Genomic DNA, 26,676 nt, shown 5'->3' with positions numbered 1-26,676 from the left:
ACACCAGCGCCCTAAGGGATTTTAGGTGGGCAGGGGAGGGGGGGTCCCACAAGCGCCAGCGAGCCCGGAGAGGAAGGCCCTTCCAGGCGGCGACCCCGGATGCTCTTCCCCCGCCGCCGCCTCCTCCTCCACGTCCTTCCGGCAGCCCACTTCCGGGAAGCTCTTCTCGCGATAACAGCGTGAAACTTCGCCGGCTGAGCGCCTCCCAAGGGAGGAATCCCCGCCTGCCGACCTGCTCCTTGTCTCTCCTCCCCGCGCCGCCCAGCTCCCGCTTCCGCCGCCTCCTCCCGTCCGCCCTGTCACGCCGTTTCCCGCCCGCATTACTCCTGGCCCACCCGAGTGAAAGGGCGCATGCGCCGCTGGGCTCCGCGCAGCGGAGGAATCCCGTTGACCTCCGACGCTGCAGGCGTCATAAAAGAACTCCGTGCGGGTGATGCGGCCGGGGCAGCCGCTTGCCTGAAGGGGCGGGAGTCGGGGCGCGCACGCGCGCGGGGGGCCGGGGAAGGCCGAGGCCGCCGCCGCCGCCTTCGCAGGGGAGCGGGCGAACAGCGCCGCCAGAGGAGCGACGAGGCCGGCAGGGCTGCCAGGAAGGAGGACAGAGCGGCCGGCCTTCGAGGCGCCCCCCCTCGCGCGCCCCCGCCTGGCCCGCTTCCGCCGAACCGCCCTCCGCGCTCCCTCCGCGGCCGGAAAGTAGTCCCCCTCCTTCCTCCCTCCCTCCCTCCTCCCTCCTCGCGCGCCGCCCTCAACAGGCTCCGCCGCCGCGATGGCGCTGAAGAGAATCCACAAGGTAAGGCGCCAGCGCGGCCGGGAGGCGGCCCGGAAGACTCCTCTCCTCCCCGGGCCCGGGCTCCCTCCCGCCCTCGGCAGGGGCGCGCGAGGCTGGGCTGGGCGGCCGGGAGGGGCTCCGCTGCCTCCGCTCTGCTGGGCCTCCCCGGCCGGCCGGCCTCCCGCGCTCTCGGGGCAGCCAGCTTCTCGCCGCGTTCGGGCCGCGGCATCCAGGCCGGCCGGCCGGCGGGGGGGGGCGCTCCGTTCCCCGCCTCTCGAAGGAGCCTTTCTTTGTTCGGAGGCGCCCCGATCCTTTTCTCCTCCTTCCTTTCCCCGAGCTCCTGCCGCCCTTGCGGCCTCTCCGGAGGCTTCCCCTGCCTTCCTCACCCGATGCCCTTTTGATGCTCCTCTTGCCAAACAAACCCCAGTCTGGTGACCATCCCTGGGAGAGGCGCCTCCAAGCAGGATCCTGGCCCCGGCTCGAAGGCCCTTGGGGGGAACAAACGAGCGAGCCCCGCTTAGACTAGGATGTGCTAAAAGCAGCCGCATGTGGCTACAGGTGTGTGCGCCCCCTCCCCAGTAGCTCCCTGGCCTGCAGGTGCTCCCTTTTGCTCCGTAGAAATCCTGTACCACGGTAGGTAATGGAGGTGGGGGCCAAAGCCTAATTTCTTTCCTTTCAAAATCCGTGGAGTGAGTTGCTCCGTTGAGTTTTACGTGGACGGAGAGAAAACGTCTGCCTGCAGTGAGCTGAGCCGGTGGCGGTGTCGCACACTGGCTTTGGCCGCCTTCATACCGAGGGCCATGCTGCTTGCTTCTCCTGCTACACTTACACCTATATCCTCAGTCACTCCTTCTAGTGCCTATGTCTCAGGTGCTGCAGAATTCTTTGCTTCACCTTCAGAATCGTGGCTTAAAGGTTCATTTTGTTTCTGGAAGGAACATTCAAGCTGCAGTTCAGGCTGCATTGAACTGGGTTGGATTTACTGCCAAGTAAACATGAGTAGGACTTGTGTTACTTTTTGGACCCTTATTTTTCAACTGGTTAACATTAGCCAGTATTCTATTTGGGAGTAAAACCAGTCAAATACAAAGGTGAGGAAGTCAATATGAAAATCTCCCTCTTGTGCACATAGGTTTTAAAAAGACCTGAAACCTTTGTGGATGAATTCCTTTTCTTCAGGCCTACTGAAGTCACTAGTCCTAAAAACATGGACATTATGTAAGGGCTCTTGTGTTTCAGTTGTTATTGGGGCTAAGGCATAGTTTTGACATTTCGTATTATTTGGTTGGTATCAGGAGATGTGAATAATATGGGAAGCTTGATGGTACTGCCTGACAATATTGATCATGAGGTCAAACATTGCTGACTGGTGGTACCTAATATCACGTGTGTATGCACATATAAGGGAAGGGTTAGCTTCCAGCTAGTTCCTGCAACAAGAGTATAGGTGGTGGCTTCATTTGCCTCCACTTAAAATCCTCCCATAGGAGATTCCTGGTGCTTTTTGGTTGCTATGGTTGACAGGTAATAGTCCCAGGTAATTTAGCAGTAGCATAAATTATGCTGTCTTTTATAGTAACATACGGGACTATGGTATAGACTTTGTACAGTACAGTATATACTCTAAATGTTTTGAGTTGTTCAGTTACAGAATTCAAAAATGTTAGCAGTATATATGAGTATTCAGCTTCTTGTTAAAGTGCCATATGCAGTGTTAGAAACACAAGATCTATAAGCCAGGCGCCAAATGGATCCTTAAATCAAGGTTACAGTCACCAAAATGGAATTTCTAGTTGCCATTTTGGGGCAAGACTGCTTTAAATGATGCACTGACTGATTGGTTCTCAGTTAAAGATCTGGCTAGTTCAGATGACAACCTTGAGGTTTGAGAACTTGAAAGAAGAAAAGTCACTTGATCCAGGGACAGTCCACATATATATTCTCCTGTTCCAACTTCTTTTTCTTAATGGAGAGTGCACCTGCTCAGGCTGCGACAAAAAAGCATTTGGGTTCCAGAAATTCATTTTGATTGTACAGATAAAATATAACTGATAGAATTCAACAGGATGGGGTATTAGTGTGTGAAAACAGTCCAGCTCCAATGATCCCCAGATGGTGGAGATGTCAGGTGCCATCCTGGCTCCCAGGCATCTTGGTCACAAGTGATCAAATGTGTGGTTACCCCCCTCCCCAATCATTCATGATGTCCAGATCCCCAGCTTTCATTTTTTTTATAAAGCTTCTAGTATTTGTAGAACCTAAGATATGAGAAAAAATGTTCAGGCATTATTCTTCTCATTTTCTTGTGAGAAACTAGCTTGCAGATTCTGCTTTCAGTGTCTGTCTTTGCCATTGCCTCCCTGAAAAATTCCTGCAGGTGCCTATGCTTCTTTTTCTCTTTTATGAACTTTACTAATTCACTGTATTCGTAGAGGTGAAGAATCTCTTGCATATAAATAGATTAAAGTAGACGAGCTGCAATATTGATCCTTTGGAAGTTTGCTGAATTCAGCTGGGATGCAGGACATCGTTTTTAATGTGTATTTAGGTTTTGTATAGTACTTGGGGTTGGGTCATCATCTGGTGAATCAGTCTGACGGCTGCTGACTGATTCTTGACTAAGAAATTAAAAACGAGGCTGTAAGGATGTATATTAACTGTATTGTGAAAATTGCAAGGGTGGGATCTAAATTTAATAATTAAAATTAATGAAAATTAATATCCTCATGCACCAAAGGCACCTTGCTCACCACCTTTACAGTAACTGTGGACATGCATACTCTTTTAGGAATCTGCACCTCTGTTTTGCAACTCTCTTTTGCCATCTCCCATCCCAGTGAAGCCCACATGGTTTGGTTTCTCCTGTTGGCCATGTGCTTCTAACTTCAGTCATCTCTGAACTGTGAGAGAGGTCAGGAGGAGACATGAATCATGCACATAAGTAGTCACTGTAGGGCCATGCCACTTAGTATTTGGCAGCCAACTCAGATTTGCCATTGTGTTTGACATGAAGCAGCAGCCAATAATGACAGAGTGTCTGTTGATACATACATTTCTGAATATGGACAACAACCATTTTAGGCATGTCCAACAGACACGCATGTGTGCATTGCACCCACTCCAGAAGTGGCTGGAAAAGGGGGTAGGGTGGAGCAGGCTCACAACCTATTATCATTCAGTTTTAGTCACACATTCAAATTGTGACTGCAAAAAACCCACTAGATAAAGCTCAAAACTTGCAGATACATTTTCAGCATGAGAAAGTACACAAGCTTAACTGCTGACTTTCAATGTGTATGTGTGTTTTGATGTGCATTGTTTTTAAAAACCTATTACTAAGGCTAAGAAAAGCCTAGCTACCTATGAAGTTAACTGGCTGCAGAGCTGGCCTGTTTATGAGGCAGACTGAAGCGGTTACACAGGGGTGCCTTGGAGGCACTCACCCCTCTGTCACCACCAGCAGAGAAGCAAAGAGAAGTAGCTGCCGCGGCTTCTGGATTCCAGCAAGATCTCACCAGAACCCTGCAAAATGGCATGCAGGCCTCCAAAGTTCTTAACATGACCTTCCCGAGACTTTGCTTCCCTTTGCTTGCCAGGGTCTTGGTATGGTCATGCAAGGCCACTGTGCTATCTCATAGGAACATCACAAGATCTTTCAGGAAACTGCAGCTGTGCAACCCTGGAAGGTGAAGCTTTGGTGGGGGCAGCAAGAAGGGCACATGTGCAGGGTGGCACCTTCCTATTTTGCCTCAGATGGCAAAACGGGCTGGGTCAGCCCCAATTGGATGTTTTTGGGCCAGTTGTGTGTGCTCAGCCTAACCTAATCTATGTTGCAGGGCTGTTTTGTAAGTAAAATGGCTGCACAGAAAGAACCATGAGTATGTAATGCATCTATTACATATACATGTAATAAAGTAAAAGCCATACATGAAATCCTGAGTTATTCTAGTCTTTCTCTTCACTCATTTTGCAAATCTCTCATATGTTTGCTTTCAAACTCCCTTCAAATATCATGATGGTGCAAAAATGCATGTGCATTCCATCAGATATATACAGGTTCCAGCAAATTCAGTTGCCAAAGCCTCTGAAGACTGGTGGAGCAGCTTTCCTCCCAGGTTTGAAGAACTTTGAAGTGGGTGTAGGCTGTTGCTGAGATTGTTTGGCAGCTGTGTTGCCTGCAGAGCTTTGACCACATGAGGCTACTGGAAACTACTTCCTTTCTCTTTGGATGGTGGAACTGGCAAGTGTTGTCACCATTGCCTGCAACATGGAGTGCCTTTAGACTCTGACACCCAGCAGTACAATCTTCCCAGCAAGAAAAGGGATGGTCACAGCTCTATTGTTTGGCTTTGCCAGCAAGAACTTTGAAAACTTTGGCTCTTAGAGATGTAGAAAACGAGTCTGAAAGTCACTGTCCCCTTTAAAATACACCCAAGCAGGGCTGCTCCACCCTTTCCCACGCACTGCTTACATGCATTTAAAAGGTTAAATAGGTGATTATACATGCCCTATCATCATCATCACCATATTTATTTATACCCTACCTTTTCCTCGGTCCGGACTCAAGGCAGCTTATAGATAAAATCAGGGACCACTAAAAACATAGCAGTTTACAGGCAGCAACCACTTTTCATGCGTCCAGTTGACACGTTGATCACACACATGCTTGTTACTGCTGACCTGGAAGTGGTCGGGAAATGGGATGGGCTTATGCATGTTCCACTGATACACAGCGGGGTCAGGAACAGAACCAAATGGTTGCCGCCTGTATCTGCCACTTGTCAGATTCATAAATATTTTATATCTGTATTGGCAGTCAGATTCAAAGCATTGCCTAAGAAGCAGTTTTCAGACATCACCTTCCATATGAACTTTCAAAGCCTCCATGAACTGGGCCAAATTTCTCCTGCACATCCTATCCCATACTGAATACGAAAATATTATGTACAGGCAACCCCGATTTACATGTAAGTCTGATCTTTATGCCCTGCTAAGCCCCCTTTTCTGGCCACTTCTGGGTTGCAGCAATGCATGTGTGCCATGATCGCACGTGCATTGAACTAGCGTAAAATGGTTGTTGCCTGTAGCATATTCATAGAATCAAAGAATTGTAGAGTTGAAAGGGACCCTGAGGGTCATCTAGTTCAACCCCCTGCAATGCAGGAATCTCAACTAAAGCATCCATGACGGATGGCCATCCAACCTCTGCTTATAAACCTCCCAGGAAGTAGAGTCCACAACCTCCCAAGGGTCTTACTGTCAGAAAGTTCTTACTGCTCTTACTGTCAGAAAGTTTTTTCTGATGTTTAGTCAGAATCTCATTTCTTGTAACTAGAAGCCATTGATTTGAGTCCTTACCCTTCAAAGCAGGAGAAAACAAGCTTGTTCCCTTTGCCATGTGACAGCCCTTAAGATATTTCAGTATGGTTATCGTATCTCCTTTCAATCTTGTGTTTTCCAGGCTAAACATACCCAGCTCCTTCAAGTGCTCCTCCAGACCCTTTATCATCTTGATTGCCCTCCTCTGCACACATTCCAGCCTGATAACATCCTTCTTAAATTGGGGTGCCCAGAATTGGACACAGACAGAATAGAGGGGTTCTATTACTTCCCTTGATCTGGACACTACTGTTAATGCAGCCTAGAATAACATTAGCTTTTTTGCAGCTGCATCACACTGTTGACTCATGTTAAGCTTGTGGTCTACCAACACCCCAGATCCTTTTCGTATGTACTGCTAGTAAGCCAGGTTTCTGCAATCTTATATTTGTGCATCTGGTTATTCCTGCCTAAGAGCAGAACCTTACATTTGTCCCTGTTGACATTCATTTTGTGAGCTTGGGTCCATTTCTCCAATCTGTTAAGATAATTTTGAATTCTGATTCTGTCTTCTGCAGCATTAGCCATCCCTCCCAGTTTGGTGTCACCTGCAAATTTGATGAGCGTCCTCATAATTGCTTCATCCAAGTCGTTTATGAAGACATTGAATGACAACAGGATCAGGACAGAATCCCACTACAGTGGTACCTCGGGTTAAGTACTTAATTCTTTCCGGAGGTCCGTTCTTAACCTGAAACTGTTCTTAACCTGAAGCACTACTTTAGCTAATGGGGCCTCCAGCTGCCGACACACAATTTCTGTTCTCATCCTGAAGCAAAGTTCTTAACCCAAGGTACTATTTCTGGGTTAGCGGAGTCTGTAACCTGAAGCGTCTGTAACCCGAGGTACCACTGTATTAGACTAGTGGAGTGTGAAGTTCAGTTGCTGGAGTTGCCGACCAACTTGCCTGCCCAGGAGATAGTTTAAAAAGAAGCTTCAACATAGTTTCTGAATCTTCAAGTTCCGTATGTGTGTTTATGCCTTGCCTTGATAACAAATGGTAAACAACCTTTTTCCTACTGAGATTTGCAAGTGATACCATATCATATTCAGACAGGATACTATGGTACAAATCTGACAAGGAATTTCTTTGCTTTTAGTATACAGGTTCCTTTCTGGAGTGGGAGGACCATATTACCAAAGTGTAATAATTTTTCTTGGCAATTGAAGAGGACATTGATACGAATTCCTGTTGGTTGACAAAGTTCATCTAAAGCAAGCTTCCACAAACTCAGCCCTCCAGATGTTTTGAGACTACAATTCCCATCATCCCTGACGACTGGTCCTGCTAGCTAGGGATAATGGGAGTTGTAGGCCAAAAACATCTGGAGGGCCGAGATTGAGAAAGCCTGATCTAGAGTAGTCATGTACTAACCTTAGCTTTAACTATTAATGCTGCTCTAATTTTTATGTAAACTCTTTACCTAGAGTATATGGTGATACTTCTGTTTGTGCTTTAAATGATACTAGTTTTGTCATTAATTTGCAATAAATGCTTCTCTGAGAGCCAGTGTGGTCTCCGCTCCTCCACATGTAGCTGTTGGAGGACTTTGGGCTAGTCACACTTCTTTGAAGTCTCTCAGCCCCACTCACCTCACAGAGTGTTTGTTGTGGGGGAGGAAGGGAAAGGAGAATGTTAGCCTTGTCGGATAGTGATAAAGTGGGATATCAGATCCAGACTCTTAGTTTGTAAGCTAGCTATCCATCTGAATTGTTTCCTTGTCATTACTGCTAATTGACAAGACAAACCTTGGAAAAAGTTGTCTCAAACTGTAAGAGAGAAAAGTTTAAATAACAAGAGGAATGCTTCTCGTAAGAGACCACCAAATGATGCTCAGCCTGTTTGCATAAGTGTAGGTGTCAGAAATCCATTGCCTAAGGCGGTGCCTGTGTCTTCCCACTGCTGAAAAGGACACCCAGCAGCATGCTCCGTATTCAGATTTTCTCATTAGAACCTAGTGGATCAGCTGGTAAAGTAACCAGTGGCAAAGACCACAGACTCAAGCTTTAACTGAAATTAATCAATTGGTTTATTGTTAGTCAAAATTGCATTTAAAGAAAAATACTTCACCTATAAAAGAATATTGGAAAAATGCATTGCAGTGTTGATGAACGCAACTTAACTTGTCCTCCTCCTCCTTTGTTTCCCTGCACCCCTACTCAGGTTTGGGAGGAGGAGGAGAGAAAGAAAATTATGTTGCTCTTGAGGAAGTTGTTCTGCATGCACAGTTGGCTAAAACTCTTAGATACAAAGACAATTGTATTAGTTAACAGGCTTTTTGCTCCCTGTGAGAGTAATACAAAAGGTTTGCACATTCAGTGCAATTGTGTATTTAATGGGCTTCTGTCTTGAGGATTGTCCATTCAGAGTCCTAGTGTGAGTACTTGTACAGCTCTGTGGGTTGATAAAGACTGATCAGATATTGTGCTAATCCATAATCTGGGCTCTACAAATGAGTTTAGAGGATGCTCCCTGATCCTCCATTACAACTCCATTGTTGTTTTATTGGTTAGTTTACATGGTTTTATTATTTTACTGGTTTGTTTATTGATAATTTATTTATTGTTCATTGTGATTGGTGTAAAATTAAACTACTGTACTTTGCAGCCTCCATTGCATCCTTACTATGCCGGGTAGTGTGGAGCCTTGCAGAACCAACGGTAGCTCGCTGTGTCTTTTTTGCTAAGCATTTTGAGGATAAAATCACTTGTATCCATCGAGACCTTGACTCTACTGTTATAGCGGTTAAACATTGAGAGATGTCCAGAGCACTGTCTAATCCTGTTTTGTTCAATGAATTTCAGATGTTTTGGCTTGAGGATTTTGACAAGGTGCATGGATCGGTGTGAGTGACTACCTGCGCTCTGGACCCTTGCCCCTCTTGGCTGATAAAATCCAGCAGGGAGGAGACAACTGCATGGGCTAGAGAGGTGGTCAGTGCCTCTTTACGAGAGGGGGTGGTTCCTGCTTGATTGAAGGAGGCAGTGATAAGACTGCTTCATAAGAAGCCATTCCTAGATCCTGAGAACCTCAGTAATTACCAGCCATTTGCCAACCTTTCCTTTCTTGGGCTAGGTACTTGAGCAGGTGGTCACTGACCAGATCCAGATGCTCTTGGAGAGTCTGATTTTCTAGATCCATTTCAATTGTGGTTTCAGCCTGGCCTTGGCACAGAAACTACCTTGGTTCCCTTATATGATAATCTGTGTTTTGATACCACTGACCACTGTATCCTCCTGGAGGCTATCTAAGTTGAGGGTGGGTGGCATTCTCTGCAGTGGTTCCTGTCCTACTTGGATGGTCCTTTTCAGTTGTTGATGCTTGGGGACTGTTTTTCAGCATCATGAAGCCTTCAATATGGTGTCCCTCAGGGCTCAATTATATACCCCATGTTGTTTAATATCTATATGAAGCCTCTGAGTGGACCCATCCAGAATTTTGGCATGCATTGGCAGTGGTACAGTGGTACCTCTGGTTAAGAACTTAATTTGTTCCGGAGGTCCGTTCTTAACCTGAAACTGTTCTCAACCTGAGGTACCACTTTAGCTAATGGGGCCTCCTGCTGCCGCCACACCACCGCTGTGCAATTTCTGTTCTCATCCTGAAGCAAAGTTATTAACCCGAGGTACTACAGTGGTGCCCCGCAAGACGAATGCCTCGCAAGACGAAAAACCCGCAAGACGAAAGGGTTTTTCGGGTTTTGCGACGCTTCGCTAGACGATTTTCCCTATGGGCTTGCATCGCAAGACGAAAGCCCATAGGGAAATCTCGGGGACCTTTTTTTAAATGCTGGCGGTGGGGAGCAAAGCCTTTCCCCCCCCTCCGGACTTCAGAAGAGGTCCAGGAAGGCCGGCGGGGGCGAAAGGCTTTGCTCCCCACCGCCAGCATTTTAAAAGCGGTCCGGGATAGCAGGGAAGCGCTTCCCGCTATCCCGGACGGCTTTTGAAGGCAGGCAGGGGGGGCAAAGACTTTTGCCCCCCCGCCCGCCTTGGGAAGAGGTCCTGGACCTCTTCCCAAGGCGGGCGGGGGGCAAAAGTCTTTGCCCCCCCTGCCTGCCTAACCGGGGGCTTTTAAATCGCCCCGGGACTGTCCGGGGCGATTTAAAAGCCCCCGGACGGCTTTTGAAGCCTCCCCCCGCCGCCCGGCATCGGGGCATCGTCCCGATGCAGGGCGGCCGGGCAGGAACGCCTCCCCCCGCCGCCCGGCTTCGGGGCATCGTCCCGATGCCGGGCGACGGGGCGAGAAAGCCTCCCCCCGCCGCCCGGCATCGGAACCATGTCCCGATGCCGGGCGACGGGGCGGGAAAGCCTCCCCCCGCCGCCCGGCATCGGAACCATGTCCCGATGCCGGGCGACGGGGCGGGAAAGCCTCCCCCCGCCGCCTGGCATCGGAACCATGTCCCGATGCCGGGCGACGGGGCGAGAAAGCCTCCCCCCGCCGCCCGGCATCGGAACGATGTCCCGAAGCCGGGCGGCCGGGCGGGAAAGCCTCCCCCCGCCGCCCGGCTTCGGGGCATCGTCCCGATGCCGGGCGGTGGGGCAGGAACGCCTCCCCCCGCCGCCCGGCATCGGGGCATCGTCCCGATGCCGGGCGGTGGGGCAGGAACGCCTCCCCCAGCCGCCCGGCATCGGAACGATGTCCCGAAGCCGGGCGGCCGGGCGGGAAAGCCTCCCCCCGCCGCCCGGCTTCGGGGCATCGTCCCGATGCCGGGCGGTGGGGCAGGAACGCCTCCCCCCGCCGCCCGGCTTCGGGGCATCGTCCCGATGCCGGGCGGTGGGGCAGGAACGCCTCCCCCAGCCGCCCGGCTTCGGGGCATCGTCCCGATGCCAGGCGGTGGGGCAGGAACGCCTCCCCCAGCCGCCCGGCTTCGGGGCATCGTTCCGATGCCGGGCGGTGGGGCAGGAACGCCTCCCCCCACCTCCCGGCATCGGAACGATGTCCCGAAGCCGGGCGGCCGGGCGAGAAAGCCTCCCCCCGCCGCCCGGCATCGGAACGATGTCCCGAAGCCGAGCGGCGGGGCGAGAAAGCCTTTGTCCCCCCTGCCTGCCTTCCCAGGGGCTTTTAAATCGCCCCGGACAGCGGAGAAGTCCTCCGCTGTCCCGGGCGATTTTAAAATGCCGCCCGCCAGAAGAGGTCGGGGGAAGGCGTTTTCCATAGGAACGCATTAATTGATTTTCAATGCATTCCTATGGAAAACCGTGCATCGCAAGACGAAAAACTCGCAAGACGAAGAGACTTGCGGAACGAATTAATTTCGTCTTGCGAGGCACCACTGTACTTCTGGGTTAGTGGAATCTGTAACCTGAAGCATTTGTAACCTGAGGTACCACTGTATGCTGAAGGCACAAAGCTCTGTTTTCACCTTTCCATCTTCAGGTGTGGCAGTGGAAGTGCTGGACCCGTGTCTTGCCTTGGTAATGAGCTGGATGAGAGCCAATAAACTGAAGCTCAGTCAGTACAAGACAGAGACAATGATAGTGAGTGGTTCCCTGGATCAGTATTTCCCAACCGGGGGTCATATTCCCCCCCCCCTCGGATATTCCAAGAGGACCACAGGTGAAAAATGTGTAAATGGGCCACAGCACAAGGCTAGGGGGCCACAGAGGAAGTAAGAAGTGAAGAAAAGAGATAATTTTAAAAAATTTTAAAAATCCTGATTGGCTGGCTAACTGCTTGGCCAATCACAAGTGGGTAAGGGGGTGCTCCTTTTCCCCATGTGTGTTTCCTTGGAGTGTTTCCTTGTGTCTGGCAGGAGAGGGTGATTGCTGAGGCTCCCATTTTGTCCAGTAGAGCCCGCAGGTAAGTGCGGTGGTGGGGTAGCAGTGGGTAGGGCTGCTGGGCAAGGCACAGGATGCAATCCACCCCAGCACCTAGCAGATCAGGCCCTTGGGATGTTGCTGAGGGGTTGTCTGGTGTTGCTGACTTGCATCTAGTAAATAGCTGAGTGTCTACTCAGAAGAAAGCTGCACTAGCTTCAGTGGGCCTTACTCCCAGCTATGCATGGCTATAGTGTTTTGTAGACAGGGCTCCTCCGGATAACAAAATCTTTTTGCACCAGGTCAGTGAGGACCACTTGCTTTTTAAAATTCTCCGATATATACAGAACCCCCTGTGCGCCTTTTGGACTGTATCTGTAGGTTTCCCTCTCCATGTCAATTAACTTGGGTCAAATAAGTGTTGTTTACTTTTTGTAACACATGGGAGGTGGATCTCCCTCGGGAGGTTCTGGACTCTCCTTCCTTGGAGATTTCTAAGCAAAGGTGGGATGGCCATCTGTCATGGATGCTTGAGCTGAGTTTCATTGCAGGGGGTTGCACTAGAAAGATGGCCCTCAGGTCCCTTCCAGCGCTATGATTTTTGTTCCTATCATTTTATGTAATTATATAAAGAAGCATGTTCTATATACAAATAAAACATTTAAATAGCTACCGTTCCACCAGTAGGATGGGGGGTATGGGTGTAGCCAGGACTTTTTTGGGGGGGCAGGCTTTTGTTAGGAGGGGGGCAGAACCTCAGATTTGTATTGATTATTACCGTATTTTTCTGTGTATAAGACAAAAATGAGGTTCAAAATTGAGGCTTGTCTTATACACGGGTAGTGCTATTGGGGGCTGTGCTCTGGCTAGAGCGGCCACGCGCTCTTCCCCAACTGGCTGCTGCAGGTAGCCGCTTCCCTGGAGATGGCACAACTGCTGGAGACCTGCAGCAGCCCGTCGGGGCAGAGCACGTGGCCGCTCTAGCTGGAGCATAGCCGCAGAGAGGCTGCACCGGTAAGCCGGCCTACGGATCCAAGCGAAGGGAGGTCAGGGCCCTGGGCAGGGCAAAGGAGCCAGCTTACAGCCGCTGTGCCGTTCAGGCTTCTGCCTTCCTTCCAAACTTTTGCCTCTGCAGGGAGCACTTGCAAATCGCCGAGGGTCTCTGTCATTGGATGCAGAGAACCAGTCAATGAATCTCTCCCCAACACAACCTTTTGGTTCCCCATGTCGTAGAAACCACCTATCATATCCCCGTCCGATCTCCACCAGTGTGATTCATGGCGGCGATCAGGCAGCTGCAGTGCGAGCGGATGTGTGATATATTCTGTCGGGTGAGTGATTTTCAGGATTGCCCCCAACCCCCCAAAAATATTGATCGGCCAATGCCAAAAATCGCTTACCCCCCAGAATGAAGCGCGGGCCTGAGTTTTTAAGTGGCAAATGGCCGCTTGATTGGGGGGGGGGAGGGAATGCCGAAAATTGCTCACTTGAGCCCAAGATTGACAGGGGCGGGAGCGGTTGTGTGCTGTGTTCTGGTGGGTGAGTGATTTTCGGCATTCCCCTCCCCCAATAATCCTCACCAAAAGCTTAATCCCCCTATTTTCTAAATTTTGAGGCCTCCAAAATACAGGAAAAATATGGAAAAATACAGCACTTATTGGTGGCATCTGTCCCCCGCCCCCCTTGGCTACAGGAAGGAAACAAGGGTGGGAGCTCCTAGAGAGCGTTCTCTGACACCACTGGACTCTTCAGAACCCGAATCTTTTTAAATCTCAAAAAATAAAAGTAAAATCTTTGAGAGAAGAATCCAGGTGGATACTTCCGTTGTTTTCTTTGGGCTTCCTATTTAGATGCTTGAGGTAGGAACACTTCTTTGTGAGATTGTTTGCCTTTCTAATTAAAAGCTAAAGGTCGCATTTAAACTGGCAGAGAAAGAAGCGTTAAACAAATGCTCAGTGTGCTTTACAAGTTGAATCTTTACAGGTTTACTCAGAAGTACCGTAGAATGCTTGGCTGCTTGCTTCCAGTTAAGTAGGCGTAGGAATCGGTATGTGATGGGGCAGTCGATATGGCAGTGTTTCATAATTAGAATACAAAAGAGCTCTTCTATCCACCTGCCTTTTACCCTCTAACTTATTGTTGAAATAACTTGTTATAGTATTATTAGGTGGAATTTACATGCATTGTTTGTTTGCTAAGTGCTAAATCTTCTCAGGTTTTGGATTTTCTCTCTAGGTGACATTTCCTTAGTGGCATATGATTGTGATTGGCTCAGATCATTTGTTATGGAAATGGTTAAGCAATCCATAATTGTGAGGGTCTTAAATGAAGGAGCTTAATGCCTAAAATCTGGTTTTCATTATCTCTTCTGTGTTCTCGTAATAAAATTTCTTTTTTTTTTTTTTTTTAGCTTTATTTATTTACAAAAAGAATACACAGCTTACATAGTACGGAATTTACATAGTGTATAATACAAATAAGTACAGAATAAAAGGGCGAAAAAGAAGAAAAAGCGAAAAAGAAAGAAAAAAGACAAAAAAAAAACAAAAAAACAAAAGCCAAGACATAAAAAAGAGAATAGAAAAAAGAAATAAATAAATAAATACAATAATAAATACAGTAATAAAATTTCTTGGAAGAATAAAATTGAAGAATTAAACAAACGTACATAAAACCCAAATTCAGCATCAGTGTTGATGAATTTGTATGGTATTGTCGTGGAACTAGACTTCATAGCTGCTTACTAGAAACTTCTGCTTAGTTACCAGGCCCAGCCATAATTTGTAGACCCTTGACACATAGGGTGTAGATCTAGGTTCAATGTAGCTTTTATAACCAGACTGCAAATCTACTACTTCCTTAAATTTTAAATATGCCCACAAAACTCCATAGAAGAGTAATATATTCCCCAGAAATCTTTAATGGTTTAGTTGAAGCAGAGGCGCTGAGTTCCGCACAGCATTGGGATGGCTCATCACATGTGCATGACATCACACGTGCAACACGCTTGTTGGGAGGAGGTTGCGAGGCCCAGGGAGGGCTTCTGCCACCATGGGTAAACCCAATGTGGCCCTCCACTGCCATGGGGAGACGAAAGGGGGCCCTCTGCAGCCACAGGGAAGGATGCTATCAGACATTATGACATATTGAAATATTATGTTTAGCTGGTGATATATTGCGATATTGAAAACCAGATATCACCCAGCCCTACGTACATTTATAAATGCATCTTCCTGGAGTAAAATATAACAGAATAAACAAGACTTCAAACCCGGTGGTTTCAGCTTGTATGAACCAGCATTGACTGGCTGTGCTTTGTATGGACAAGCTGTGGCTTGTTGTACAGGGTTCAGTGGTGAGATGAGACTCAGCCTTACCTCAGCTCTTGTGTTGATCAGTTTGTATTGTGCTCCAGCTTAGTGTTAGAAACTGAGATATGAAGGTTGGGAGCTAGATGGCACCTTAAACCTAGGTTATGGGTGCAACAACAGAATGTCTAGGCATGCTTTTTTAATAACAAGAATACAAAGCTGAAAATGAATGAACCGCAGCTAAAATATTACATTCAATTTTCACATGGTCTAGTCCTCCCCCTGCCCCCCCCCAATGTTCTTAAAAGGGTCTCTTCTCCAGAGAGTAGCTGGAAGTGGAGAAGCAGAAAATGGTCCTTCTTTCCTTCCACTCTGCAATTTTAATCTGAAATCTTAGGCGCTCAGAAACTGCTTGTGCTAATGAAATTCCCTGTTGCAAAATGAGCCTAGAACAATGGGAGTTTCGAACACTTCTCCATTTATTTTATTGTCATATTGATGAGAATACACAAGTTAACTATTTTACTAATTTTTTGGTGAATCTGACATGTACAAATATATTTCCACTTACGACTGAAAAGGAAAAAAGGGGCATGTAAAATGTGATATATTGCTGTAATCTTTTTAGTAAAATTGGTCACTAGCATCATCATTTCTTGACCCATCTAGTTGGGATATACTTAAGGTAGGGTGAGCACTAGTTCTAACAAGGACTGAACCAAGGCCTGCAACTAGCCAAACTTGCATATCGGCAAATATTATATTTTTAGGGTGGTTCACAAAAATGAAATGTCATGTGCAACAGTGTTTTCAGGCTTGTTTAATGTGTAAGTTTATTTTTTCAGAATTTTGTTTGATACAGATTTTGTTGTAATAATCATGAAATGAAGTACTAACAAGAATTCTTTCAAAGCATTAATTCTATCTTGCAACAGCAAGTTACCACTCTGCTTTGGAACACTTATTAAAAGGAAAGCCTGACTAGCTTTTCAGATGCTGTTTAATTGAATAACTTTTTGAAGAAATGCCCGAAGTAACTGATATTATTCTTTGAAGTCTTGTTTATTCTGTTATACTTTACTCCAAGAAGACTCATTTATTCTAAATAGGATATTTAGGATATGTTTTTTAATGTGATCCCATTGAGATACTAGGATGAAATTTTGCTGGAAGCTCTTAGAAATATGAAATAATTAATATAATTTGGGGTGAATTTTTAAATCATTTTTTAATTGCTTAAAAAAATAAATTATGTAACTTAACTTTAAAATTTAAAATAAGTACATCATGTACCATATCATATTAAAGCCCATGAAGTTCTGAAGAGATTGGGGTTTTTTTAGTTTTGAAATATCTCGATTCTGGGCTGAGGTTTTAAGGTTATCAATTTTTTGAAATTTCAAACCCTCATAACTCAGAAACAGGATGAGATAAGAATATTTTTTTTAGATTTAAGCTTAGTTCTGATCATTCAACAAGTGTACAAAATTTTAAGAAAATTGGACGACATGAGGTAAAAGATTCATTAAAAATTGGACCAATTTATATGGAATGACCCAAAGGTTTTCCACAATGTATGTTACAAGTATTGATAATATCAGAGTAAATTAAATATCTTTTTCATTATCACAAATGTAAATGATATTTGGAAATGTATTTGGAAGGAAAATCACATGAATTATGTGTGTGACTCTTAATAATCTAAAGAGAAGTAAGTGAAATAGTCATCCATTATGTTGGAAGTATACATTGCACATTGGGACACTTAACGTCCTTTATGATGCAGTTAGCAAATGAGTCTTGGAGAAAATATGGGATAGGGAATCCAACTAATATTCTTCTATTTTTCTTGCCTGAAGCTAGAATTCAGCATAAGGTGTTAATTCCATACATTGGCCATACAGTGGCCGTGGCACCATGGGGTGCCTTGAATGATGGTCAGGGGTGCCATGAGCAGCCCTGGCCTCTCTCCCTCTTTCCTCCCCCCCTTCCTCCGATGTCCTCTCGCGTTTCTGCTGGCTCTGCAGGCAAGGGGTGGCACAACTGGGCTCCTGAGCCCCACTGGGGTGCCGCAGAAAGAATGTAGTTGGTCAAGGGAGCCGTGGACCCAAAAAGGTCGAAAACCTCTGCCATACATGATTCTGTGAAACATATATTTAATGCTGGAAACAAAATAAAACTAAATTAGAACCAAATGGTCTAGCAAGTTATAGAACTATGCCTCCTTAATGTTAACAATGTTCATTTGAATCACTGAAAGAAAGTTGCTGTGCTTCACCAAAATCAGGTTGCTTCATATATTAGCATTTTGTTTTATAACAGAACTTAAATATAGGTATTAATGTTGATATTTTCTCAGTTTTTCTGTAAGTTTTTAATTAGCATTTAATAATAAAAAAGCTATAGTAGAGTGCTGTTTGCTACGACTGTTGTGTGGAAATAAAATTACTGTATTTTGAGTCAATTGTGTGTTTGTTTTTAGGAACTGAATGATCTGGCACGTGATCCTCCAGCACAGTGTTCAGCAGGGCCTGTTGGAGATGATAGTAAGTACCTATAATTGAGAAAAAGCCTTCCAAAGAGCACTTCCTCAGGCAGAGAGGAAAACTGACCTGCACATATACAATTGAGGTTAAACAGGCATAGGCAATTTAGAATGAGAATTACATAATCTTAATCTTCTTTTAGGATATACAATTAAACAGTGACTAAACAAATTTCACACTGGAGACTACCTGCCCAAACTTCTCCAAAGGCAACATGCCCTTTATTTCAACTTAAAATAAATTGGTGATGATCTCACTCTTTTTAAAAGTAGCTTTTGTTTACTTGACCATATGATAGAATCTTTAATGTTTTTCTTGAACAAATTTTTGTTGTTAATTTCTTTATAACTTTTTGTTGAATTATTTATGCATTCAATAAACTAAGCTTTTAAATTTACTTTTAAGGCTGTCTCTCCAGTAAATTACTTAATGGAAAATAAATATGTGTTAAATGAAGCATTTAGTGACTAATTTGAACAAACTTTGATAGTTCTATTACAAGAAGTAAGTTGTGTGTTGTGGTAAAGAGGCAACTCTTGCACCTTTCTAAGTAGTTATCTGTATTAAAATACTCAATATGAAAAATGCCTTTCTTCCAAATAGATTGGTGTGAAACATGAAGGGGTGAATAGAACACACATCTACTTCCACTGAACAATTAACTTCATTTGAGGGCTTGACTGTTGTTGCAGGAGTCATTCTGTACATGGCATGTTTTGCTGGGTTTCCTGCATGTTGCCCATGCCCTGATTATGTCACGACATTTGACGAAGTTGAGCGTGTAAGCCAGACAGTATGCTTGAAATACTGACTCCCTAGTTGAGCTAAGAGTGAAATATTGGTGACAGGGATCTACTTTTGCTGCACCATATTCAAGGCATTCTATTTGCACTGATCATATCTCGTTTTCCTTCCTCTTCCAGTGTTCCATTGGCAAGCGACAATAATGGGACCAGTAAGTATCTTTCAAACCTGAAATAGCATTTATAAACTTAACTTTAAACTTTCTCCTAATAGTTTTTCTTTTCTTTTCAGAATGACAGTCCTTATCAGGGTGGGGTGTTCTTCTTGACAATTCACTTCCCAACAGATTATCCCTTCAAACCACCTAAGGTGGGTTTCTTGTTTACATCCTAACAGTGCTGGTGTAGTATCTGTTTTAGTAAATAAAAGCTATATGAAAGAATGTCCTTATCTTACAGGTTGCATTTACAACAAGAATTTACCATCCAAATATCAACAGTAATGGCAGTATTTGTCTTGATATTCTACGGTCACAGTGGTCTCCCGCATTAACTATTTCAAAAGGTAAGCATCGTGGCTCTGAGCCTAAATGAATGGTAAGTGATTTCTAATGTTAATGTAAAAGGTATTGCATATTTCCCAAGGTGATGCATCTCTTTAAATGGCACACACCCTTACTGCCCAGTTTCTTGATTATACCTAATTAAGTATTTAAGGCTATGTATGGTGCATTTTACAAAAGCTTCCTCTGCTCAGCTAGGTTACTGAATTTGAGCTGGCTAGTCTGCCAATATTTAACAGTTAGGAGGACCCTTTTTCAAGCATGTACTATGGTTGAGAGGGCGAAGTAGCATCTTGACATGTGTGCAACATTCGCCAGAAGATGCCTGTATCACAGATGAAGGAGATACTTGATGCTTTCTAAGCATAACAAAGGTCAGTGTGGAGTACTGAAGGGATACATAAAATAAGGGACAAAACAGCGTCTGGAAACTAGCAGTCAAGCAAAAGATATGACAACCAGAGGTGACGGCTTCTGGGAAATTTTGAATCTGAAAATTTTCTGATGCCCCAGGTAGATTGGGATCTGATTCGGCTTGTTTGATTTGTATTTAGTAAGCACAACACACACACACACGTGTGAAAATAGGTATTGTGTGGTGGTCATTAGCCTAAATGGTTCTAAAAGAGGTTATTATGTGAATCCATAGTGTAGCTTCCTTACTAGCTAGTTACCAAAACTTATCTCCATTTTGGTTTGTGTGTGTGTTTGTTTGTTTGTAATTAAGTGGTATATAAATTGTTGAAATGAAATAAACAAATAAACAATCATCTATAAGCAGCATACAGAAACTCAATATGGTTTTTGTGGTTTAGCACTGTTGCACATAAGCTGAGGTAGAACAGATAATTGTTATGTGAGCCTCCTTGGGGAGAGTATTCTCCAACTTGAGGGCTATTATTGAAAACATGAAACTAGCTGCATAGTCAGAATATGCTTTTAGGTACATTGAGTAATGCATTGAGTAATGAGAGGGACATTGAGCATGCCCAGGCAGCTTTCCCCTTTTACCATGGCTGCTACATGCATCTGATACCTGGAGCCTATGCCCCTCCACCCCTTTTGCTTGATGAGCCTGTGCACAAAAACTCCCAATTATCTTGTGGATACACCGCTGCCGTAAATAGCCCACCAAATTGCTGCAGCCAGTCGTCAGCAGGCCTTGCCGCAGCAACCAATCACACACCCAATCACCGCTGCCAATCTCCTGCTGCCTGGTCTTACCATATATTCCACTGAGTGTGTTTGCAGCCTTTGTAGGCATGTGCTAGGCTTGGAACACTTCGGCTGAGTGGTGAGATACAAGTATGTCTTTAAATCTGCCATTGAAATCATTTTAAATTAGATGGAGTTAAATTTGAAATTCAATTCAGATTTCATCCAAACTAGTTTCCCCCCTCCCCAAAGGCTATCTGCTCTGCTAGCCTCCCCTTAGAGCATGGTGCTGATAACCGATCCCCAGAAGGGACAGCTGCATATTCCTGCATTGCAGGAGATTGGACTAGACCAGGCTTCCTCCACCTCAGCCCTCCAGTTGTTTTGAGACTACAATTCCCATTATCCCTGACCACTGGTGCTGCTAGCTAGGGATCATGGGAGTTGTAGGCCAAAAACATCTGGAGGGCCAAGGTTGAGGAAGCCTGGACTAGATGATCCTATAAAGTAAAGGTACCCCTGCCCGTATGGGCCAGTCGTGTCCGACTCTAGGGTTGTGCACCCATCTCACTTAAGAGGCCGGGGGCCAGCGCTGTCTGGAGACACTTCCGGGTCACGTGGCCAGCGTGACAAAGCTGCTCTGGCGAGCCAGCACCAGTGCAGCACACGGAAACACCATTTACCTTCCTGCTATAAAGCGGTACCTATTTATCTACTTGCACTTAAGGGTGCTTTCAAACTGCTAGGTGGGCAGGAGCTGGGACCGAACGACGGGAGCACACCCCACGCAGGGATTTGAACCACCAACCATGCGATCGGCAAGTCCTAGGCACTGAGGCTTTACCCACAGCGCCACCCGCGTCACATTGCAGATGATCCTATGGGTCCCTCCTAATTCTGAACTATGATTCTGTTTGATAATCTGGTTCCCGTTTCATGTAAGCAGCCGCTGACCTCATTTTGACCCAGTTTTGTCAGTCTCATTTTACATGTAAATTAATTGAATATAAGTGACACATGATGTGTTCTGTTCAGCACCTAACACTTGGTGTTAAGTATCTAGATCTTTGGAAGATGCTAGTTAAAAAGTATTTGGAAGGGGGTGAGGTAACAGCAGGTGTGTTGCATAGTGGTGGCAAGGAAGATAGCCCTGTCAGTCACAATTTTAAGTCCCTTTGTGATTAATTATTTCATTTTAACTAGTGGTACATGTGTGCCGTCCATAGGCGCCGACTCCATGGGGCTTGAGGGGGCCCGAGCCCCCTCAAAAATTCGTTTGGGGGGGCTCTGCCCCCCCCAATAATCTCTGGCGCCCCTCCAGCAGAGCGCCATCGCCGCCCCTCCCCCAGCCCAAAATGCACAGGGAGGGGCGGGCTGCATGCCTCCTGCCCTCCCTCCCGAGCAAAAGCTCCACCCAATTTCCTTTGGAGCTGATTAATAGGCGCAGCACGCTCTCCCCTATTCGCTCACGAGGAGGCGGCGCCACTTTATTTGCATATTCATGAGCTTATTTATTATTCATGAGCTTTCCCGGGCCCCCCCAATATTTTTTATAAGTCCGCGTCCCTGGTGCCGTCACTCCATCCCCAGTAACTGTTCTGTACAGGCAGAGTGTTGTTTTAAGAGGGATCGGCCAAACCACACACACTGCCACACACAAAGTTTAAAAGGTCAAAGATTGTTTAATTAGCTAAAGGCTTGGAAGAAGAAGAATATTTTTGCTTGGGACCTAAAGATATGCAGTGTGGGTGTCTAGGGAGAGTGTTCCCCAAATGGGAAGTCTCTGCAGAAAAGGCCTGTTCTTGTGTTGCCATCTTCTAGACCTCCTGTGGAGGAGACACATGAAGAAGGGTCTCAGATGATGATCACAGGGTATGGGTTGGTTCGTATGGGGAGAGGTGGCTCTTGAAGTACTGCTGTCCTGAGCTGTTTATGGCTTTATAGGTCAAAGCCAGCACTTTGAATTGGGCCAGGAAACTAATTGTCAGCCCATGCGGTCAAGCCAGGATTGGTGTAATATGTTCAAAGCATCTTGCCCCGGTGCGCAGCCTGGCTGCTGAATCCCTGCACAAGCTGAAGTTTCCAGACTGTCTTCAGAGGCAGCCCCACAGTGCAGTAATCTAACCTAGAGGTTGCTGAAGCATAGATGGCAGAAGCGTGGCTTTCCCTGTCGAGATAGCTGGGCCACCAGCCAAAGCTGATGGAAAGCACAAAGCACCTCCGAGGCCACCTGAGTCTGAAGCGGCAGCCAAGGATCTAGAAGTTCCCCCAAGCTGTGTACCTGCTCCTTCAGATGGCATGTAGCCCCATCAAGAGCAGGCAACCTCCCATCCATCTGGTCTACAGAACCCCAACCACTAAGAGTGTCTCATTCTGCATTCCACTTCTTGAGGAGTGATTTTTCCACTGCCTCCTTCAAGCAGGCAGGGAGCACCCTGATCTTGCAGGGAGGCATTCATCACACCCCTGGTCCAGCCAGCCAGCCTTCCTCTCCCTGCTAGTTTTTATCAGCTAAGAGGGGCAAGGGTCCAAACTGATCAGTCACCCTGTCTGATCCAAGCACTTTTTCCACATTCTTGAGCTGAAACTTGCCAAGCTAGTGATGTGAGATGGGGAAACGATTCATAGAAGAAGCTTTCCACTTCCCAAAAAATATTGTTCCATTAAAAAAAAAAAGAACCAACACCAACCCAACTGAGCAAAGCTGTTTTTAACCCCCCCTTGCCCCCCTTTTTTTAAACAAACGCTCTGTTCAAATCAAATATTTCTGATTGCTGGGGGGGGGGGACTTCAAATTATGATCAGTTCAGGGCAGCCTTCTCTACCTGGTAGTTTTGAACTGTGCCCCAGGCATCAAAGCTAGAGCTGATGGGAACAGCTGGAAATGCTTGTGGCAGTTAATACAATTATCCAATATTACAGCAAATTGTTGTGTTTGAAGCCTTTTTGGTTTCGTTGCCACATAAGATGTTGAGTGTTATTCCTTGGCTATAGTTTTTCCCATTGCAGTAAGTAGCTTTCAATGTATATGAATTGTGTACAAGTGAGTGCTGTTCCATGCTGGACCTTGTTTTATCAGCCATAAATAGTACCAGAAGTGTCAAGTAAGTGTCAACCTCATAGAGGAAGTATCAATGTATTTGAAAGAGAATCCCAGGAAATCTGGGATTTTTAGCTTTATACACAAACTATGGAACATCTAAACCAGCAGGGACCATCATGTTTCTAGTTTTTGTTATTCTTTATGTATTTTTAGTATAAAGGAGTCTTTGTTTTCCTTAAAAATAAAAAAAGATTGCAGGTGAGGTAGGAAGGAGCATACATCCCCAGTGCCTTAAATTGGACTCTTGTGCCAATTCTGTTCTCATGTTTCCCAAGCTCTCCAGTATTTAAACTCCAAGTGGCAATGTGGCTGCTGTTTCCCTCCATTAGTCAGGAAAGGCATAGTTTCTAATTCTGCAACCAGCCCCAATGTGTAGAGTAGGGAAGATGTGTCAGATGGGAAGGTGCTTGAACCACATCCGTGTTTTTAAGCCATGCGGAAGGAGAGCAGTTTCAACCTCAGTGCTAGATTATGAAATTACAGAAAGAGGGATGGAGGCTAAATGAAGAATAGAATGAACTTGCTTCTTATCTGTATTCAGCTGTACTTAAAAATTCTAATGTAGTGTGTTCTTCCCTCCAGTACTTTTGTCCATCTGTTCTCTGTTGTGTGATCCCAATCCAGATGATCCCTTAGTGCCTGAGATTGCACGGATCTACAAAACAGATAGAGAAAAGTGAGTATGGAAGGTTTTTTTAAAGCTGAAAACCTGAGAATGGACAAACAGTTTGAAGACTTTGTTAACTAACTCTTTGACTAACTCTGTGCCATTGGCACTATTCTTTCTTTTTACAGGGTGTCACCTGCTTCTGTCAGCTGCCTTGTATTTTTATTTCCAGCTTTAAAGTATTTGATCTCAGTCAGTAATTAGGGTTATTTTTTCAATTGGGCTGGTTAACCCAATAGAATTTCAGTTAGTGTCCTCTGCACCTTTATACATGACTGTTTTGCAGTTGCCTCTCTTCGTCCTTACAGTTTCTGCTTTTAGGCTACAGAAGGAGAAACAACTTAAACTTCTGCCACAAGACAACCTGATTCTGGTGGTGGTAGGTGAAAAAAAAATACATGAGTGGCTTCATGAGTAGCTGCAGGGATAATAATGGACAGATATTGCTAATTGTAGTGAAAAATTCTTGAGGTTCAATTGATTCGTTTTAATTATATATTTTTCCAGTCAATTACTACTATGAATAGTTCAGCTTGAGGCAATTCTATTACAACATTGAACTAAAACTTCCTTTAACAGTGTAAAAAGCATTTAGTGAAGCTTGAGCACAATGAAAGTGCACACTCTGAAATGCAGCATCTTTCAACACCCGACATCAAGATAATTGTAAAAGTGACAAGTCAGGACTAAAAACAAGAACCTGGAATTGGTTCTTAACATTTGAGCATCTAAAAGTGCAAACTTGAATAACAGGTGATTGCTGCGTAAAATGTTTCTTAAATTCTTCCAGTTATAGTTGCTGATATTAAACTGAAAATCTACTGATTTGTTCAGATGGCAAGAGCAAGTGGAAACAAACATTCAAAATTTAGAAGATATTGCAAGACTGTTGCCCATGTTGTTGTTTTAATGGTTTTCAGGCACCATTAATGAACTGCAAGGCTTTCCAAAGTTTTCCTTGAATATTTTGTACTGCTTAAGAACTCAAACATTTCAAATGCCTTTTAAACTCTGTGTGGTATGTGTATGTGGTTACTGTTTTTGTTTGTTACTATGTATGGTATGTCTTTTTACATTGCAAACTATCCTTTGATCCTCAGATAAAGGGCAGTATAGAATTATTATTATTAGTAGTAGTAGTATTAGTATTAGTATTATTAACTGTACTCTGATTGCAATGTTATGGAGACTTTTAAGTTACTTTGCCTAGTGCTTTAGCTTGATTGGGTGCTAGAAATAACTTATGGTTAATATGATCTTAGCAAAGGGCTTCTGCTGGTTGGTGCAGTTTGCACCTCAGTAATCATCCTCTTTTTATACATACAGGTACAACAGAATAGCTCGAGAATGGACTCAGAAGTATGCGATGTAATTAAAGAAATTATTGGATAACCTCTACAAATAAAGATAGGGGAACTCTGAAAGAGAAAGTCCTTTTGATTTCCATTTGACTGCTTTCTATGAGCCCACGCCTCATCTTCCCCTGTGCACATGTTTACCTGATACAGCCGTGCTGCGTGTTGTACATACTTGGAACAATGAAATACTGTATTCCATACCAACATTGACTCCTAGCAAAGAAATGTGTGTGAAAAGCCAGTTCTTCAAAGTCTAGTTGTGAGCATAAAAGCATTCCTAAAATATTTAAATTGGGCATAAACCAAAGGTAGGGGGAGGGGGCAGAGAGTAAAAGGCTTTCAGTGATTGAAAAGGAGAATTTTGTTTAAGTGGAATCCTTTTAAACTCATAACAGTTATGAAAAGCGTATGTGAAGAACTTGAAGCTGTTTCTGTATTTTTATTCTGAAGGACCTACTTAGGTAAATGTATGACCAACAAGATCAAACTGTACCCACATCCTGTGTTTAAAGGTCTAAGTTTAACTGGTCAGCATTTAAATGCATTGGAGCTATTAGTGCATCAAGTGACGTTGATTTTGTTTCAGCTCCTCCCCCCCTCCCCCCTTCCCTTCATAATTTTGGTTTGTATGTGTTTTCTCAGTTAACATAGCTAATAGCTCTTATTTTCTTAAGTTTTTAACTGCTTAGGTCTTTCTGGATGTAAGGGTAAAAATTCATTTGACAGACTTGTGTATATTTAAAGACCCAAATGCTCCTTTGGAGCTTGTACGTTCAAGAATGATTAATCTGTGTAATAAACTGATTACTACAGTCATTACATATAACTGTGTGAATAGGCTTAATTTTTTTATGGGCTAAGATTTAAAGTCTATAGTTCTTGTTTTTTAGGAAGTTGCATTTGAGAATAATCAGTCTTTAAGCTTCATCATAGAATAAGCAAGTCAGTGAGACAAACTTCAAGTAGGGTGTGAAAACACCAATGTCCATGATAAACTGGAATCTGGAAATCTGAATGCCTGTATGTCAGAGCTTGACTGTTAAGCCAGATAAGCAACTTGCTGATTGAACAACATTTCAGAAAGTTCTGTTTAACATGGGACTAAACCTGTGCCTGTGTGCTGTGGCGAAGGGATTCCTTGTGTAATTTTTAAGAATGGGTGTAAAAGGGCAAGGTGGGATTTTTTTTACAGAGGCATCAGCACAGACTAACACAAAATATAGCTTTTAAAGACTGTTGCACTAAATCACTTGGAAATGTTCACTGTACATGAAATATCTTTGGATGGCATTCATTTGAAAAATAGTAAAAATGTAGTTTAAAGTTTA

At 44.8% G+C, this 26,676-nt stretch overlaps 1 protein-coding gene across 3 annotated transcripts; it reads left to right on the top strand.

Annotated features, from left to right (window-relative positions):
• The first annotated feature begins 524 nt into the window (after positions 1–524).
• Positions 525–26,676, top strand: UBE2D2 (ubiquitin conjugating enzyme E2 D2). Of its 3 annotated transcripts, none has more exons than XM_081917944.1 (7): positions 525–787; positions 17,696–17,759; positions 18,683–18,714; positions 18,795–18,872; positions 18,962–19,067; positions 23,948–23,999; positions 25,317–26,676. In XM_081917944.1, exons 1-7 carry the CDS (start codon positions 764–766, stop codon positions 25,360–25,362), a joined length of 402 nt encoding a protein of 133 aa, XP_081774070.1. In that variant the 5' UTR covers positions 525–763; the 3' UTR covers positions 25,363–26,676. The 3 variants fall into 3 exon arrangements, with proteins under 3 accessions (XP_081774070.1, XP_081774068.1, XP_081774069.1); XM_081917942.1 differs by having other exon boundaries at positions 535–787; positions 23,906–23,999; XM_081917943.1 differs by lacking the exon at positions 525–787 and adding an exon at positions 1,298–1,324 and having other exon boundaries at positions 23,906–23,999.

Source organism: Podarcis melisellensis (assembly GCF_964234715.1).
Source record: "Podarcis melisellensis genome assembly, chromosome: 7".
Taxonomy (NCBI): Eukaryota; Metazoa; Chordata; class Lepidosauria; order Squamata; family Lacertidae; genus Podarcis; species Podarcis melisellensis.
This window is presented reverse-complemented; position numbering and strand designations above follow the sequence as displayed.